This window comes from Festucalex cinctus, chromosome 7, assembly GCF_051991245.1.
Source record: "Festucalex cinctus isolate MCC-2025b chromosome 7, RoL_Fcin_1.0, whole genome shotgun sequence".
Lineage (NCBI taxonomy): Eukaryota > Metazoa > Chordata > Actinopteri > Syngnathiformes > Syngnathidae > Festucalex > Festucalex cinctus.
This window is the reverse complement of record NC_135417.1, coordinates 3,655,936-3,675,278: the sequence shown is the minus strand read 5'-3', so window position 1 is coordinate 3,675,278 and position 19,343 is coordinate 3,655,936. Positions and strand designations below refer to the sequence as shown.

At 40.1% G+C, this 19,343-nt stretch overlaps 1 protein-coding gene across 1 annotated transcript in view; it reads left to right on the top strand.

Moving 5' to 3' along the window:
- The window catches only part of galnt1 (UDP-N-acetyl-alpha-D-galactosamine:polypeptide N-acetylgalactosaminyltransferase 1), a 41,114-nt gene extending 22,926 nt beyond the window's left edge, over nt 1-18,188 (top strand). The window contains exons 3-14 of the mRNA XM_077526513.1: nt 3,661-3,813; nt 3,891-4,059; nt 7,038-7,204; nt 8,859-8,986; nt 9,076-9,155; nt 9,377-9,547; nt 12,331-12,448; nt 12,574-12,754; nt 13,856-13,995; nt 14,089-14,187; nt 14,261-14,395; nt 16,349-18,188. Of these exons, the coding sequence (XP_077382639.1) occupies nt 3,675-3,813; nt 3,891-4,059; nt 7,038-7,204; nt 8,859-8,986; nt 9,076-9,155; nt 9,377-9,547; nt 12,331-12,448; nt 12,574-12,754; nt 13,856-13,995; nt 14,089-14,187; nt 14,261-14,395; nt 16,349-16,495 (1,674 nt within the window). The 5' untranslated portion in view covers nt 3,661-3,674 and the 3' untranslated portion in view covers nt 16,496-18,188. The remainder of the gene's footprint in view (nt 1-3,660; nt 3,814-3,890; nt 4,060-7,037; nt 7,205-8,858; nt 8,987-9,075; nt 9,156-9,376; nt 9,548-12,330; nt 12,449-12,573; nt 12,755-13,855; nt 13,996-14,088; nt 14,188-14,260; nt 14,396-16,348) is intronic.
- The last annotated feature ends 1,155 nt before the right edge of the window (nt 18,189-19,343 follow it).

Genomic DNA, 19,343 nt, shown 5'->3' with positions numbered 1-19,343 from the left:
TAGCAAATATGTGCTGTGTTAGTGTGTTCCTTTATCACCACCCCAAAAAACGCATCAGCTGAAGTGGCATGATACATACTAGGTAGAGTTAGAACTTTACCTGTAGGTGGTTGCTGGGACAGTGTGATACAAATTGTTCCTGCTTTTTGAGTTTCAGTAGTTTAAATTTTCGTCAACAGTCATACCAGGGATGCGTGAAACTGGGCACTATGCATTATGCTCTGCACCACATAATATGGACTTAATATGGACGGACAATACGGACTTCTTTTCTGATGAATAACCTTCCCCAGCCAGGTAATATCTAATCTTGTTGTGCGTTCAACCACTCACAGTGTAACTGTATCCAGCTTGAAAGTGCAGGTCAATGGACGACAGATAGAATGTCCACAAGCATGAGCAGAGGAGTTGAGAGACAAAAATGTGGTTCACCGTTGAATAGAACAAATTTAGGCTGGTGCAGGTCAAATTTTTATGTGTTTGGGAGTTGTTGGTGGACATTCATATCTCAATCACATGTACATGCACATAAGGTTAATCATCTTTTTAAATACCTGCTTAACTGATAATGCCAAAGATTGGGTTTTGGCAGCTGTGGCTCAGTTCGTAGAGCGAGCTGTCCACTGATTGAAGGGTCGGTGGATGGAATCCCGACTCTGACTGTCTTCTGTCAGTGTCCTTGGCTCCAGGCCGGAATTGTAAATTTAAAAAAAATCTTATCAATTGTCTTAAATGCTAGAAATTATAATCTAAATATGTCTAGAAACAAAACAGAAGAGGGGGGAATACATTGCCAAAAGGTTAAAAAACACATTCCTGGAATATGAGCTTATATGACAGGATGGTAGTTTCCCTTGAGATTAACAACTTGTTGCTTGACCTACCCCAAAATCATTTAGATGACACTCTAGCTTTTAAAAGCGAGAATGCCATTCATGTCATTGCTATGGCAACCCTAAATGGCCCACTTGGTGGTTTGAAATATCGATAGACCCACCGGGATACCTCATGTTGTGTTAGTGCTTGCTTAAGTCCATTGTTATTGTTAAGAGTTACATGCAGTAAAGGTCTTGTATATATTTGACTTGGCTTCTTCACACCTGACCAAAATAACTCTGTAAATAAATGCTAATAATTTCTTACGACAGTCACACAGTCGCCTCAGCCCAGACTATTTGTTAGTCTGAATCATCTAACAGTACTTTCAAGGCGTGTTCTAACCTGATAATGGGCCCAACCTGCGTCACAGTGGACACATGCGTTTACATAGAGACACAACACAATACATTGGGTGTGCCAAAATCAACACGATCTTGTGAACCTGCAAGTTTGAGAATTAATACGGCCATAAAAATCATCTTTTATGGCTTGTCTAATTGACAGAAATGCATCATGATCGTATCAGATTAGTGAATCCACAGTGTAAATGCTTTTGCTGAAGTTTTAATCTAAAATTGAAATCAAGACAAACTTTGTGTACACTTTTTAACCTTGTGGAACTGCTGCACTGACAATACAGTCAGTCAGGCCATGGCGGGAGAACAAGCAGATCTTCACTCTATCATTCTGCTTTGCATGGCACTTTGTGGCACCGCAATCCTATCAGGTGGAATTTAGAAACGCTGCTCTGCAGTTCTACATCCTCCCTGAGCTAAACTAAGCGAGGCTGCGGCCAAGTTAGCTATGCACAAACACCTTTTTTGTCTCCCAGCGACGAGAGAGAAATCGCCGTGGCCAAGTGAATTTTCCTCCTTCTGCTCGTGCGGCTGTAACCTGAGGGACGACTGAGGCGGCGAGTCCGTCAGAGTGGAAGAGATGGCGCTGCAGGAGAGGCGGGAAGGAGAGCAGAGGAATTTTAATGTGGCTCTCTCTGTCTGTCGCTGTCTGCCAAAGAAAAGCAATTACTGTCGCAGCTTCTCTCACGCTGCCTTGAGAGTGCGTATGTTGTGTTATTTGTGCGTAAATGTGTGTGTGTTTGCCCGTGATGGTGCTTTCGTGCATGCAGGGATTTTCCGTGTTGCATGTACAAAAGGCAAATTGGCTTATACACAGCAGTTTATTTAGGAACTGATGGAGATCTCTTCCCTCCCTCTATGTATCAAAAGCGCTGCTTTGTTACTATAAAACATTCATTCCATTACACAAGTGGTTGCGTGCAAAGGACACGGGCAGCCGCTTGGCTCAGTTATCACTTGAGGTTGAAGCATCTTCACTTTCAAATTGGTGAGAAAATGGGTCAAATGTAGATTATTTTGGGCGATCCTCTGTGATCGATGTGCTTTGAACTGCTTTCTTACTTTGACATCTTGTGCACAGGCTCAAATAAATGAAATGTAATTTTAAGCATTAGTTGTGAAAATAAAAAAAAAATAAAGTTCAAAATTTTGTCTGAAATCTATTAACAGAGGGTGCTTTTATTATCATTGTCAAATTGACTTCTGATTTTAAGTACAGACTTATGACAATGAGTAACACATTGAAGCAGTGGTCAACTTCCAGCGCCTTGGAAGCAGTTAGGGAGGGAGTCTGTTGTATTACTCGAGGGCTCCCCATCCTTGAGGCCAGTGCAAATTGGACAAATCATTAAATTGCACTTAATTCGATGACAAATGTAGCAATATCACCAATAATGTAATAATAAAAAAAATCCTGGTAACGCTGTATTACACTTTGTGAGTAGAATTGAACTCTAATACATTTGACACCAAAATTTTAACAATCCAATTTATGCTGTGAATGCACAATATATAATAGTCTTAGATACTCAAAACACAAAATATAGCTGAAAACAGAGTTGGGGAATACCAGGTCAATAAAATAAAAACCCTGCCAGAGTTTGGCTTTAGCCACAATTGTTTCTCCTAATAACCTCGTTTACCTGCCAGTTGAGAACAAGCAACTGTAGGTAAATCCAAACTGTGGCAGGGTTTTTACTTTCTGCACCTGGATTTCCCATCTCTGACAGAAAATGAACATATAAATTACATTATCCCCCCCAAAAATTACATTATTGGGTTTTTATTACATTTTTGATCAAATGTTCGTTTCATTTACAATTTCAGTTGTTACAGGACATTATTACATGATAGGGTGCCACAGGGCTGCACATACTCTAATAGTCCAAAATACACTTGAGCAAATGCAAGGACAAAGCAATTAGCGAGGGTAATCAAACAGTAATCAATCCATACATTTTCCAAATCGTTTATCCCCACAACTTGTAAAGGTGAATTTATGGAGGCCTTATGTGCTGTAACTTGCTTAGCGTTTCATGTAGAGCAGCTGCGGGGCACAACTCCATCTGTCAAATCTATACCGCGCTAGCGTTTGGTCGGATTTGACACGTAAACCGACCTGGAGCTTTTTAGTTTCACATGCTTCACACCATCTTGTCAGTTTCTTACCGAAAAGGAAAGCCTCACTTGAAACTCTTCAAGGCAACTTTTCATCTAACGCACTCTTGCGCTGCTAGCCACGCATGCTAGCTCGTATTCTGTCAGCAATATAATGATGCTCAAGAACACTTTTAGTGTCTTTCTAAATGTGACAGACGGCAGATGAACTGCAGGAGGGCTTGCCAGTTAAGGGAAATGAGCAAGAAATGCATGCACAGAAGAAAAATAAATTGAACATTCCCCTCTTTTTATGTTTCCATCTCAGGTGACGTTACCAGGATGCGGAGGTTCGCCTACTGCAAAGTGGTCCTGGCCACCTCTCTGGTGTGGGTGATGCTGGACATGTTCATCTTGCTCTACTTCAGCGAGTGCAACAAGTGTGACGACAAGAAGGAGAGAGGGCTGCCCGGTCGAGACGGTGAGTATTCCCGCCTACACATCGTCAAAGGGAGAAACCAGCAAACCTGCTCAACCGCTCTTTTGTATCTTCTCCAGACCCCCTGGCGAGGCCGCGAGACGGGCCCGGCGAGGGGGGCAAGCCTGTGGTGATCCCAAAGGAGAACCAGGAGAAGATGAAGGAGATGTTTAAGATCAACCAGTTCAACCTCATGGCTTCTGAGATGATTGCACTCAACCGTTCGTTACCTGACGTCCGGCTCGAAGGGTGAGCATCCTGCATGCGCCTAATTAGACGTCTCCTCGTGTTTCCAGCAGCCAGCTCAGGTTCTCTTTAGAATGAATGTCAGGTTTGTCCATTGATCGGTTCGGCCACCTGGTATTGTGGTTGCAGTTTGCAGTGGTGTAAAACTACACTCAATCATACTGGCTAATATGTTACCTCGCTTATGCAGCTAAATGAAGTAGCTGGATGATACAGTACACTTCTCAAACAGGGTGCACTCTAAAAACATTTGGGTCAAAAATGGAACGTCAATATGACCCAGGTTTATGGGTTATTTTGCAGAAAAAAAAAAAAAAAGTAATTTTGTAGACTGTAAAACAACCCAAAAAGTTGGGTCATATCCTTGTTAGGTCAAATTGACCCAACTTTGAGACAAATTAGATCATTTTGTGTGAAAAACCCAGAAGGTTGAGCCAGATCATCTACTTGGGTCAAAAACCCCCCCCAAAAAACAGAAAGTTGGGTCAAATTGACCCATAAAGTGGATCGGTCCATTTTCGATCCATAATTGGATTACTTAAATATTAAAATTGTAAATTGAATTTAATTTTACAAAATAGGCAGTAGGTACATTACTGTTAAAAAAATAAAAAAATAAAAAAAATTGCATGCAAAATTGTGAAGCATGCTGTACAACCATAATTAACTTACTATTGTACTTAATTGTAGACTTTGACTCAAGAAACATGCATGTACAAATAATGAGGGTTTTTGCAGACATATTGACTGACAGGCAAGGGCACACGTGCACGTCCGCACGCACTCAACAGACTACAAAGAAAGAAGACATTGATCCGTGAAATGTGTTTTAGTCTTTGAACAAGAGGTGATTACGAGGTTTGTTTTCCCTCAGCCTCCTCACCGTCTATCTGCTTTTCCAATTAGAAGATAAGACCAAGTCAATATCAACACTGTGTGTGTGTGTTGCGTGTGTGTGTGTCTGGTTGAGGGAAACCGGTGAATGAATTTGGCGTAGGTCACCATTAGATCAAACTGCAGTGTGTGAAGACACTGGCAGTTTATTTTCATTATTGTCAGCAGGACCATTCCGAGTGAAATAAATGAGGGGATAGGTCCCTTTGACATTACAGTGCAGTGGGCGTGTGCGTGCGCACGTGTGTGTGTTTAATAGTGTGTGGTGGTGCAACCAATGGGCCGATGTGTAACGTGAACATTTTCCATGATCACATTTTCATAAGAACACGAGATGTTTTTTACATTCTGACTGCATCACTTTTTTATGTCCATATTTCTGTGATGTTTCACTTTCAACCATGCCCTCCGTTCCTTGGTGGGACAGACAACCTGTGACTCATTGTGTGCATGATTTTTTTTTTCTTTTTTTTGCCAAATGCTGCTCCACCTCCAGTCTATTAGCATAAAGGGCACTCATGACCAAAATCAACACGCGGTGACACCCTGACGTGTGTCAAAACATGTCCACTTGATGGAGATGTACAAAGTCTTTCAGTTTTCCTTCAGCTGTGTGATCTATATACAAACTGAAATCTTGGAAATGTATTTTTATTTTTTATTTTTTTAACTTTTGGGTTATAATTTATAAGGCACATTATATTTATGAAGCATTGTATGTTAAATAGTTTAATATTGACAGACAAAAAATAAAAATTTATCATTGTGGGTCAGTTCGGTGACCGGTTGTTGTATTTTTACTTTGGCTAATGCTAAATGCTGTCTTGGTCCGGTCCCACATTGTAACATTAGGAATATGCGGTTAGAAAAGCTCAGCTTGCATTGGATCGAACGACAGACTACATTTCCCATGATTCTTAGATTTGGAAACAGGAATTAGTTCTAGTTCCAGTCTGACGAAAACATAGACACCTGTTTGTGATTAGATGTGAGAATGTGAACATAATAGTAAAGAATTGAATTGAAGACGTCCGTACATAAGGCGCACTGTTGGTTTTTATTAAAATGAGATTTTTAGTGTGCCTAATGGCCCTAAAAATACAATGCACAAAAAATGAATTACACTTATTTGAAGGAAAAATAAAGTAGAAAATCATAACATAATATTGTTTTATATTAAAATGTCAATGAACTTGTGGTGCAAAGCATGGTTACTGATACTTATGAAGCGTTACGCTGCTGTTTTTGAGCGTTCCACTGGATTTATCGGATGATTACAGAAATGTCGAAAATGTGTGGATTTATCCTTTAATATCAGCGTGTGCATGTTGTGGCCTCTACTTTGGTTTTTGACCTAGATTGCGTGCCAGATGCGTACCCACCCAACTCTCTTTCTGTGACTGTGTCACCCAGTTAAATATGAATTTGCTCATATTACGCTTGCTTAGCATTAACATGAGTGTCGATTTTGGGTTTTTTTTTATGTCATAATCAGATATTTTATTCTTTCCTATTTAATCTTCTTTCTTAAGATTCCTACAAAGTAAAATCATTTTTTTCTGCTATGATGATTATAAAATGTTTCATCTGTAAAGTCTGTCCCTGCACTTTCTTGCATGATAATTTCAAGATCTTAGCTTTTAATGTGTGGTGAGTACGGACATGTCCCACATTAATTCAAGCAATTATAGCTCTGCATAATGCAAACATATTGTGAGTATTGTCTTCAATGCATAATGCACATTTGCCTCACCCTTCTGAATTCATACAATTTCCCACTGGACCACTTCTCAGGAAGCTTGCTTTTGACAGAGAAAAGCAGTGTGAAAGAGAGGAAAAATTAATGAGCAACACAAGGCAGCTGTCATCACGTTGCCCTACATATTTGCATGTCTCTAATTTTGGGATTATGCGCCTGTTTGCTCACCTTTGATTCACCCTCAGTTTACTTTGTTTAGGGTACGCTTCTGGGGCTATCGCATCCTGTTTGACACATTAATTCATACATTCACGTGTGCATCTTGAAATGCCTTCGTGCTCTATATGTGCTTCCTATATATGTTTTTTTCTGTATTGTGTGCGTGTAGGTGCAAGAACAAGCTCTACCCTGACAATCTGCCCAGAACCAGCGTGGTGATTGTATTTCACAACGAGGCGTGGAGCACGCTGCTGCGGACCGTCCACTCCGTCATCGACCGCTCGCCGCACACACTCCTGGAGGAGATTGTTCTGGTAGACGATGCCAGCGAGCGAGGTACACACGCACACGCCTTTATTTTCATTCGAGCCTCATTTTTATTTCTCAAGCGCCGGTGTGATTTTCATCAGGTCAGTGACGGCCAATATAGACAGCATGCGCGGTGTGTGCCGCTCCGCCCCTGCGCAGTACTGTTAATCCGCGTTTGGCGGTGGGGATTAGGTCTTTAATTCGTCAATTGCAGGGATTACACTCTGCAATTACGCCCAAGCGGCAGCCACCACACAGCCCCATTGCATCCTGAGGTCAGGTGTGAATCAAAGGTGTTTGTGTTGTCTGCAACTTTAAGACACCAGCACACGTGTTCAGTTTGATCTGCCTGTGCCATAAAAGGAAGGAGAGATTGCCTGTAATCCAACCCCTGTTGTTTGTGTGTATTTGTGTGGACCTACTTGTTTGTACCAGTGATAGACCAATATGTTTTTTTTCAGGACCGATGCCGATAATTAGTTAACCTGGCAATAGCCAGATGGATATGCAATATCTCCACAGTAATTTGGTCAGGAAAAGGCGGGACATTTTATCTCCTCAATCTCGTCAGGTCTTTTTCCGCCAGGCATTCTGCAACACTGTAGTTAAACATCCCAATGCAAAAATCAACAAGTAGTGCAGGAGCAAGTACAGATGCGTCCTTCCTCAACAGATGTGTCCTTGAAACTTGAAACCTCTTAGTTATGTCCTGGAACTTTTCTGACGCACCAAATAGATTTTTTTTTTAAATGGCATGGACAATCCAAATGCTCTTCTGGTTCTGTCAAATAATGTCAAATTTAAATGAAGTGTATGTGCAAGTGCAAGGTCAATGGGCTGCACATAATTTCACGCATTGCCAAAATACGGCTCAGTCTTTTCTATTTGTGAAAAGTTGCATTATGTATTCTACACACCGTGTTAAAAGGACTTGCTCAAACTAACCATCACAATGTCTTTATAAGTCCTTCAAAGCATAGAGCATCAAATTAGAGAAAGCTTTAATGTATGCCTCTTACATTCACAAGGTATAGTCAATACTTTTCCTAAAGCGCTTATGTTATGAATATGCTAATAAACAATCCCAATTAGTGATGAAAATATTTGTGTGGCAGCATTAGTATGAACATGTCTAGGGGGGGGGGGGGGGCGAAGCTCACAGGGTAAATGCAGGGCTGCATAACTTTATCCGTAGCTTTCGCCCATCTTATCTTGTTTGGAATCAAATGACATCATCTGATCCAAGCAAATCTTCAAGTCTAAATGTAGAGTTCATCTCGTTCTTCTACAAGCCGGTTTCTCCTTTTGATGAAATGTTGTCATGCACTGCGGTGTCTAGGAAAGCAGGTGTGGGGAGAGAGCAAAATGTGTAATCACGAGTGAGTTTAAATCTGCGGTAGCTTAAAAACGATATTGATTTTGGATGCGCAAATTATTGTAGCACAACAGTGTTCATCGTGTTGTTTGTGTTGCTTTTGGAATAAACTGTTTAATCTTCAATGATGTCCTGCTTAGGTGTGCAAAGAGGCTGTTGACTGTTTGGCTGTTTGATTTGATATGAAAACTAGCATTCTTTTCAGCGCTTCTTGCCACTCTCTCATTGCTAATGCCAGCTCTCGTTTTTGTTTCCTTCTGAAGTATGATTATTCTATTAGAAGTCTCTCCTTCCTGTGTGTGTTAGATTTCCTAAAGCGGCCGTTGGAGCAATACGTCCGAAGGCTAGAGGTTCCTGTGCGGGTGGTGAGGATGGATCAGAGGTCTGGACTCATTCGAGCTCGCCTCAAGGGAGCGTCCATCTCGACGGGCCAGGTTGGTCCAACTCCACCTCTGTTGTACTGCGCTGCATATGGCTGACACAAATCCGCTATTTTCCTTTATACTTTTATACTCGTTTGTAGGTCATAACCTTTCTGGACGCTCACTGCGAATGCACGACAGGCTGGCTGGAGCCGCTGCTCGCTCGCATCAAACAAGACAAGTAAGATCAAACAGCAAACTGGCACGCTAGTCTGAAGATGGTTTGCCCTGATGTTAACTCATTCAAACCCAAAAACGTGTAAATAAGTTTTTGGGAGTGAAGGACAAAGTATTAAAAACGGATTTACACGTTTTTGGGTTGTAATGAGTTAATTATGTGGCTAATTACTCACGCCGTGTTTACAATGTGTCGCTTATCCTCGTGCTTTGCGTGTGCGCTAGGACAACGGTGGTGTGTCCCATCATCGACGTGATCAGCGACGACACCTTCGAGTACATGGCGGGTTCGGACATGACGTACGGAGGCTTCAACTGGAAGCTGAACTTCCGATGGTACCCGGTGCCCCAGAGGGAAATGGACCGCCGCAAAGGAGACCGCACGCTTCCTGTCAGGTGTGTGATAGCGGGAATTCAGTTCGACATTTTGTGCACAGTCGCATCCGGTGAGCTCGCAGTCATCACATTTTTCACTGTTTAACTTGGCACTGATAATCCGTATAAAACTTTCATATAATGGAGATAGGAGATGAATAGTGAAAGTTTCTTTGTTGCATAAGTCTTTTTTTTTTTTTTCCTTTGTGAAGTCTGAGTTGAAGGGTTTTTTGGGGTATTTCAGCTTTCCTATTATCTCTTCCTCCTACTCTTGTTTCCATGCTCAAGGTCACACACATATTATCATGATTTACGTAACATACGACGTCACCGCATTTCACTTTTTCCAAATCTGCTTTTCCCCAAGTCCCTCACAAAATGGAGCTTTCCATTCTAGCTGTCAAAATTAATTGATGAATTGACAAGAAATCGATTTATCAAAGTAGTCGACAACTATTTTAATATTCAAGTAATCGTTTGTAGCCATTTTTTAATTTAAAATAGTCCAAATCTTCTGATTTCTGCATATCAACAGTAATTGTTCACTGATTTTTGTAGCCCAGCATGAAAGAAGATTGATTATCTTCTGCGTTTAATCAAAATAAGACATTTGCAAACATCTGTTTTTACTTTAGAAAAGAATGACCGAACTGGTAACACAGTTCATCAGTCCTTTTTTATATTTTATAAATTACTACACAAAGTACGAAATAACCACCAATCAGGTTAATAGACAGTAATCAGGGAAAATGCTTTTGTAATGCACTTTAATGCAAAATTAATCCAATTAATCAATAGATTAATCAATTCTAAAAATATTTGTTAGTGACAGCACTACTTTTCATTGTCAAAGCAGGGCATTTTTGTCTAAAAACAATTCTGCAAAAAGATAAAATTGTGTTCCAGTGCTACGACATGATGAGCATGATAATAGCCTGTATAATAAAAACATTATCGGCAGCTTATGCCTGATTAAAGAATTAGTATGACTCAAATGGTATTATTGGCCCATGTGCATGCAGCAGCCATTTGCATGCCAAGCTCCTCCACTCAGCCTTTGGACAGCCGCGCATGCACATCATCTGTTTGGGAGACGAACCGGGAGAGTGTGACTGCGGGAAGCCACAATGACTCAAGTGCTGTTACGAGTTCTCGGCTCACACCTAATTTACTGCTACGTCTTCGGTCCTTCGGGAGGGAAAGAGACTCAGAAATCACAAAGTTATGAAAAACACTTTAAAAAAATGATTGTATTCAATGGAAAATGATATTTTACCATATCATGAAAAGTTTAGAATTACGTAGGTTGATGATCACTCAAAGCAAAATGTTCTTTTTGACTTTGGGTTAAGATGGAAGTGACCAGAATTTTCATGCACCATCACTTTATCTTTAAAAGGTGTTTTTATGGTCTTCAAGGGGAAGTCAATCCCCCCCCCCCCCCCCCCCCCCAAAAAAAAAAAAAAAAAAAAAAAAAAGGACAATAATGATTTATGCAGCCCCACTGGTCTAAATATGGTATTCTGGTTAATATTGCATTAGTCGAATATGAGTTAATCAATCAAATCCAGCCGTTTTTATCCATCTTAGGGGGGCGACCATTTTGCCACTTGCTGTCGACTGAAGATGACATCACAGTTGCTCAGGTCTCAGGTAACAACCAATCATAGCTCACCTGTGTCTGAAGTTGAGCTGTGATTGGTTGTTACCTGAAATCTGAGCAACTGTGATGTCATCTTCAGCCGACAGCAAGTGGCAAAATGGCCGCCTCCTCAGATGGATACAAACAACTGGATTTTACTTCATAATTCATTCCACAAATGTAATATTAATCAGAATGTCCTGTTTAGACTCGTGAGGTCACATATAAGATTTTATTCTCAATAAATGTTTAACTTTGACTTCCACTTTAATAATTTACTAAAGTACAGAGTTTTGTTGCGAATACAATATTAGTTTTAAAGTGAATTGATAAATTGGTATAGGTTTATTAATTGTGAGGTAAATAAATCACACAATAGAATGACATCACATTTTTTTTTTTTTTTTTTTTTTTAGCATTTTGATCAAATAACTTTTAACTTGTTCTTCTCCAGCTGAGCTACTTTATATATTATTAAGAACAACAAGATGTCAGCAATGGCAAGTTGGGCTTCATTCAAGCGGAATCTTCACTTTGGCACAACTTTTCTTTCTCGCATCACATTAAAAAAAATGAAAACAAATTCAGGCAACTAAATTACTACACACCATCAGTGATGGACAAAACGCACAAATTCAAATTCAGTCAAATAAATGGAATTATTTTTAAGCTGTAAGCAAAGCAATTGTCTGTTTTTATCATTAATAATAGGCAGAAAATTATGTCAACACATTTTTAGTGGTTAATAAAAAAAATTGTAATGTCATTGTTTTGTTACCTGTTTGACTCTTATCTGTTTTGTAAGATGATATTTGTTCTGCTACACCTGAGCCACTTATTGTCTCCTCTCAGTTAAACGGCAGCACGCCAACGTATTTTCTCCTTATACATAAGACGCACTCTTTTGTTTTGAGTCGACCTGGTCTTCAAGAAAAATAAGCTGCCTCTCCACGAGAGGAAATTATTTTTAGAAGTGGAAAGCAGGCTGTTGTCACGCCACCATGATTAAATGCAGACGTGATCATCATAGCAACAGAGTGGGAAAACAACATGAAATGTGGGATTTATCTGTCGATACATCATATAGACTTACACAATCTTCTTCTCTTAAAAAACAGCAAATGAACTACAAACTACTGGGGTTTTTTTTTTTCTTTTACAGGACTCCCACCATGGCAGGAGGCTTGTTCTCTATCGACCGAGATTATTTCCAAGAGATCGGCACGTATGACGCGGGCATGGACATCTGGGGCGGGGAGAACCTGGAAATCTCTTTCCGAGTGAGTGGTCACACCCACAACTTTTTTTTGACACCGGCGCCTCCTTCCACACGCGACGCTCGTCCGGGCGGTCAAGTCCACCGTCACCCACTCGTGACCTTCCGCTGTGCCTGTCGCTCACACAGATCTGGCAGTGCGGCGGAACCTTGGAGATCGTCACGTGCTCCCACGTGGGTCACGTCTTCCGAAAGGCCACGCCTTACACTTTTCCTGGAGGGACGGGACAGATCATCAACAAAAATAACAGGCGCTTGGCGGAAGTGTGGATGGATGAGTTTAAAAACTTCTTCTACATCATTTCGCCTGGTGAGTATGTGGTCTGTGTATGTGTGCATGCGCGTGTGTGGAGCAGGAGTGATTTATCCATTAACCAGGTGACAGTGTGATATCGCTGTGATGGTCCAATAGTGCGGGACTGGGGCACTGAGTAATTTCACGCTAAGGAGCAGCAATTAACTTATGCACACACGCGCACACACTAGCATAGGAGAGATGTTGGCAAAATGCAAAATAAAGAGTTATTCCTCAAACTAGCAACCCGTAAATCAGATTTGCGCAAGTCTGCCATCTTGACTTTACTTATTAGGGCTGGGCAATATGGGCAAAAAAGGGCAGTATCACCCAGCTGATGGCTTTTCCAGCAACCTTGCAATATCGCCCCAATTGAGAAAGGAGAGACACCTATACTTATTAATAGTGGAAAACGTTCATCTGATTTTTGGAAATACAAATAGGTTTGATATGTTATGATACTTTTGACAGTTATAAAATGTACAAATTTGAAGCATTGTGACCGGATATATCAAATATGACACAAAGCAAGTCATATGTGGTAGTTAAAAAAAAAAAAAGACCAATAAATACTCTATTTACAAAGAATCTGAATTTTCTCTTATATTTCATGGTTCAGGCTTGACAGGGTTTAAATGATGATGAATTGAGTTACTTGATTTATTGCCCAGCCCTATTTGTTATTAATTAAAATGTTATATTAGGAGGCTAATTAGGATAAGTGATAAATAAGAATAATAATACTTCCATATTTTAAACTATTTTGAACATTTTACACAAAACAATCTGAACACTAAACACACTTAACATTTCTATAAATATTTTACATGCAATTTACCTACTACATATTTATGTTACATACACGCATACGAGCTTCTTAATAATAATAATATTCATTATGCTTGTATTTGACTGAGTTTGATGTATTCCTTAGTAAGCAACATATTTGCCTGCATCATCACTACTATGGCTTATTTTACCATATACAACTTGTGAACAAACACGTTGAGATGAAAATACAGTAAAAAAAAAAAAAGAAGGTGGATTCACGGTGCACTCGATCCAGCCACACTCTACTGACGAAATGACTGTGTGTGTCTGTGTGTGTATCCTCAGGCGTGACCAAAGTGGACTACGGTGACATCACGTCTCGCACAGCTCTCAGACAGAAGCTTCAATGTAAACCTTTCAGTTGGTACTTGGAAAACGTCTATCCCGACTCCCAGATTCCCCGACACTATTACTCCCTGGGGGAGGTGCGCACACACCCACATCATCACAAACAACATTTTGGCCGTAGTTTAATCCTCCCAATAAGGTGTAATTATGTGTGTGAATTTCATGTAAAGATCCGCAACGTAGAGACCAACCAATGTTTGGACAACATGGCCCGCAAAGAGAACGAGAAGGTCGGCATTTTCAACTGCCACGGCATGGGCGGCAACCAGGTACGAGCATGTTTGTTCACCCCCCCCAAAAAAAAAATGACATGCGTGAAATCAATCATTACTGTCCTTGCAGGTGTTCTCCTACACGGCCAATAAGGAGATCCGAACAGACGACCTGTGTCTGGACGTGTCCAAATTAAACGGGCCCGTCATGATGCTCAAGTGTCACCACCTCAAAGGCAACCAGCTGTGGGAGTACGACCCCGTGGTGAGTGCGACTTTCAGGACTCGCTTGCGGTTTTCCACAGACTCTTGCAACTGTGCGGGATGGCTCACTCACAGACACGTTTTCAGAAATAGAAGAGCAAAGATGAAATGACTTTGAAGTTCACATGACCAGAGACACAACAACTATTTGTAAACTAGACTAAGTGTAATTTCTGGAGAAATTGCATGGGAATGCTGAATGCTAAGATTATGAAGTAAATTGAGAGAGAAATTATGAAATGATAACCTCTTGGTTACTGGACAATGCACTTGACCAACTGTGCCGCCGAGCAGTATCAGACACCTGTTAATGATAATATGTGTATGGAAGTGGGCGTGGAAAGTGAAACTTGGAAAATGTTCAATGTCTTTACCATTGAAAATGAATGGGGAAAAGTTTATTTTAAACATTAAATTGTGCAAATACTGTAAGTAATGTAGAATCAGACAATATATACTCCGAGATGCGGGAATTTTTGAAGCAAGTTGAAATTTGAACAGTTTAAATCGGAAATATTATGTGGCAGTTGTTACATGGCAAAAAAAAGTATGGAGAATAAAAATCACAGTAACATATGTGGGAATGCTTCAGCATTCCCACAACAAGCAATTCAAAAGTCACTTGTTCACAAATGGGGCCCCTTTATTTCTCGCTGAACTTCGCTCCTGTCTGTTATGAACAGAAGAAGCCTTTATTAGCCCCACAGTGAATGGAGAAATCCCAGCAGCAAAGCGGATTGTAACAACACAAACGTATAATTACATTTTTAATTGATTCAACTCGATGATATCACGTCAGTGGGGAAATTCAACTCACACTCTCGTCTATATTTGCGTTGTCAATTAGATCACACGCAACCAAGCAGGCGTGCTGCACCTTTGGAGACTTGAACCGTGACTCTTTGGTTCCAAAGCCCAAATTCATACAGACTAGATACAGACAAATTAGAATACATGGAAATGTGCATATGAATCTTAAATACTATACAGGTGTATCTCAATAAATGACATCTCCGAATAATGTGTAGCTGTGTGTCCAGGAACAACAAGTTGTCCATGTTTCCACACGGACTTTTTTTGCAGACACACACAGTGGACAGGAAGTCTATAGTTATTGAGCTCATTGTAGCTAACAAGCAACTTCACTTTATTCATTGGACTATTGTTGAAGCATCGTCTGTAAGTGACTTTTGAGAGACTTTTACGTGTATATTGTAGATATCATCACGTATGTATAATAGCAGGTAATAGGTATTGTTTGTTTACATTTAATGGTAATCGTTAGCGCGCTAATGCTAATCGTAATTGCTAACCGTTTAGCATAGGCTAATTTTGTTGGCGTTTAATAATGCTCATGCTCAGAAGATAATAATTAGTAGTTATGGACACTCAATTCAACTCATGCGGATACTGTATAATGATGTATGTGTGAACTAAAACATGGTTAATGTCTGTCTACAGTAAATGTTAATTGCTAGCGCACTAATGCTAATCGCGATTGCTAGCCAAGTCTTTGTTTAAAGTAAATGGTAACTGTTAGCGCGCTAATGCCAATCACATTTAGCATAGGATAATTTGGATGTTTAATAATGCTCAGACGCACAAGATAATAAATAATTATTAGTAGTTATATTCACTCAATTCAACTCATGTAGCTACATTTATAATGATGAATGTGTGAACTAAATTGTGGTTAGTGTTTCTCGACAATAAATGGTAATTGCTAGCGTGCAAATGCTAATTGTGATTGCTAACTGTTTAGCAAAGGCTAAATTTGTGCATGTTTAATAAATAATTAGTAGTTATAATTCATGTAGATATAATAATGTATGTGTGAACTAAATGGTGGTTAATGTTTGTTTTTGGCTTTATCCACATCAAATATATTTTGGTCTATATCTTTTTGACTTCATTTTTTCTTAAAATAACAAATGTGTGTGTGTGTGTTGTGCAGAAGCTGAGCCTGGTGCACGTGAACAGCAACCAGTGTCTGGACAAGGCCAGCGAGGAGGACAGTCAGGTGCCCAGCGTCAGAGACTGCACGCACTCGCGCTCGCAGCAGTGGCTGCTCCGCAACGTCACACTACCGGAGGTCTTCTGATGGCGCACGCTGCGGACGGACCTCGGGAAGCCACGGGGCGGGGCGTTTGTCTTACAAGAAAAACAAACAAACAAACTAGAACGAAACGAGGCGTCCACGTGGATGCGAGAGGACGGCTGGGACGGTACGACCTCGAGGAGGACCAGTGTGACATCCTCGGGAGGAAGACGGAGGGGAAAAAAAACTCCCACCCGTCGCCGCTGGATGTTGTCAGCGAGTGACTGATGCCCACCTGTCACATCATCATGTAACGTTTACTGACTGCCTCTTGTTACGGAGTGTGTGCACTTAATTTGTGTGACTTGAATGTTTGCTTTTTTTGTTTGTTTTTTATTTAATTGTGGACATGAACTCCTATGAAGAAGGCTGTTGTCCATTGTGTGCCTCCGTACAGTGTGTGTCTCCCTCTAGTGTCTCCTCCTCGTCATTACACCCTGCAGACTGACGTGGCCGGCAAGGACTTGTGCACATCTGGAGGGGCCAGAGGGGGCGAAACAAACGCAATCTTAATATCATACCTTTTCTATGTCCTGTTTTTACATGGTTGTCTCTCGTCTTGTTTAGCGTAGAAACTAGCACTGTGCTCACTGCCTCACATTTACGCACACGCGTCCATTAGGTGTTCACATTAAAGCAGGGTTTCTCCAAATGTTATCACATGGAGGACTAAGCGTTTTCTTGTCTACACTCAAGAAAGTGTGACTGGTTATGAATGACCTGAAAAATGTTTCGGGCTGTTTGGGAACCCTGCTTGAAAGCAACACTCCAATGTGGACTCTGTGAACGACCTTCCCGCATCTTAGGTGGCCAAATTTACTCCGTTAGTTATTTGAGGCTAAGTAATTCTCCACAAAGCCTATGGGAGGGCGCCGCTGAGTCATTAAGCCACAAAAAGTTGAGAGGAAGACATCTAGCTTATCACCGTCTTAAAATAATGGCCAAAAAATATATAGATTTTTTTGCCTTAAACATCTCCTCAGGATGTTGGTCACTTATGCTACATTCTTAGTTAAACAGAATTCTACTAAAATGAAAAAAAAGGCCATTATTTTGGGAAGGTGACGATATTTCACCTTGTCATAGTTTACTCCACTTTTACATCATATCTCAGTTTAGTTCTGCACTAACGGCCATCACGTTTGATTTGTAGCATATCGCTGTGAGTCTGTGATGTCATTAAGGTTTTTACGAGCTGCGTTCGGAATCATTCACTCCTTTCCCATAAAAAGCGAATAGGTATGTAGGGATTTTTATACAGATGATATACTGTATAGTTTACTTAAAAAAAAAAAAAAAAAAGATTCCAAACACATTCGCCGTGGTCGGAATCCACCTGGGTTTCTATATAGTGGACTACAAATCAATCAGTGTATTGATGTGGGGCTGCTTTGTTACTCCAGGACCTCTAGTCCACTAATCAGCCAACCACAGCAACAATAATCATGTTCACTGGCCTTTTTTTTTTTTTTTCGTCCACTGCATAAAAATCCCTCGAGAGTGATTATGGAGTGGAGAATGAGCGAATGATTAACGGACAGTGTTTACACTCTTTGGAAGCATCATCTGATCGCCGGTTCAAGAGAGCGACTGTGGACGTTTTGTTGTGATTGTACTGAAATGTGCCGACACATGCCGCTTTTTCCACAGTGAACGCATCCAAATGTAGAAAATAAAAGTGAAGGCATTTACACGACCTGGTGAGGACAACCATCATGTGTGAGTCTTTTTCTTCTTTACGCTTGTTTGAAAGACATAGAGAGCAATTCTGAATATATTACGTCTCAATTTCTAGCACATAAAAATAATTGATGTGCTCTTCTGTTGTGGGGCCATGACACTTTACCATCTTTACGGGGCCTCAAAGGATTTACAACATGATGCGCTGAATTATTCATCAGGAGAAAAAAAAAATCTAGAAAACATTGTTTTCCATAGACATTAAATATTGTATGATTATTCTGTTTTGTGTCTGCATACTGAATAATGCATTTAGTAGTATTTTTATCCTCCTACATTTTTCTCATCAAACATTTCACAGCATTCCAGTTAAGCGTGTGTCTCAAATGGGAACCATAAAATAAAAATGGGCCTTTATAAGTCACATTTGCTGCATAAAAACATGCAGAGAGCCTCGCGGGACTAAAGTTGTTCAACCTGTGGAAAAACTTCAAATGCACCTCATAATAATAACGACGATTAGAGTCACACTGATTATAATAATTCAGATTCAAATGCATGCCTCATTATTAACAATTAATATACACAGAGGCGTAGTTTGCTATTAGGCAAGGCAGGCCATGTATACCATGTATAGTAATGCGTTTTTCTGGGGGGGGGTTTTAAGCGGCCATGTATAGTGTAACGCAAGTTTTTATTTTTAAAACAACCATGGCGTAAGGCGTTTGTTTTTTAAACGGCCATAGTAATAAGGTATTTTAAAAAAAGATGACCATGTATTAGGCATCCTAAAAAAAACAAGACCATGTAAAGCGTTTTTTTTTTTTTTTACGACATTGTACAGTAAGGTGTTGGTTTTTTTTTTGTGTTTTTTAAGTCATATTTTTTTTAGACCATGTATAGTAAGGCATTTTTTTTTTTTTTAATGACCATGTATAGTAAGGCATTTTTATTTTTATTTTTTTAATGACCATGTATAGTAAGGCATTATTTTTTAATGAACATGTATAGTAAGGTGGGTTTTTTTGTTTGTTTGTTTGTTTTTTTAAGGCATATTTTTTTAGACCATGTATAGTAAGGCATTTTTTTTTTTTTTTTACGACAATGTATAGTAAGGCGTTTTTTGTTTGTTTGTTTGTTTGTTTTTTAACGACAAAGGTGTGTGGGTTTT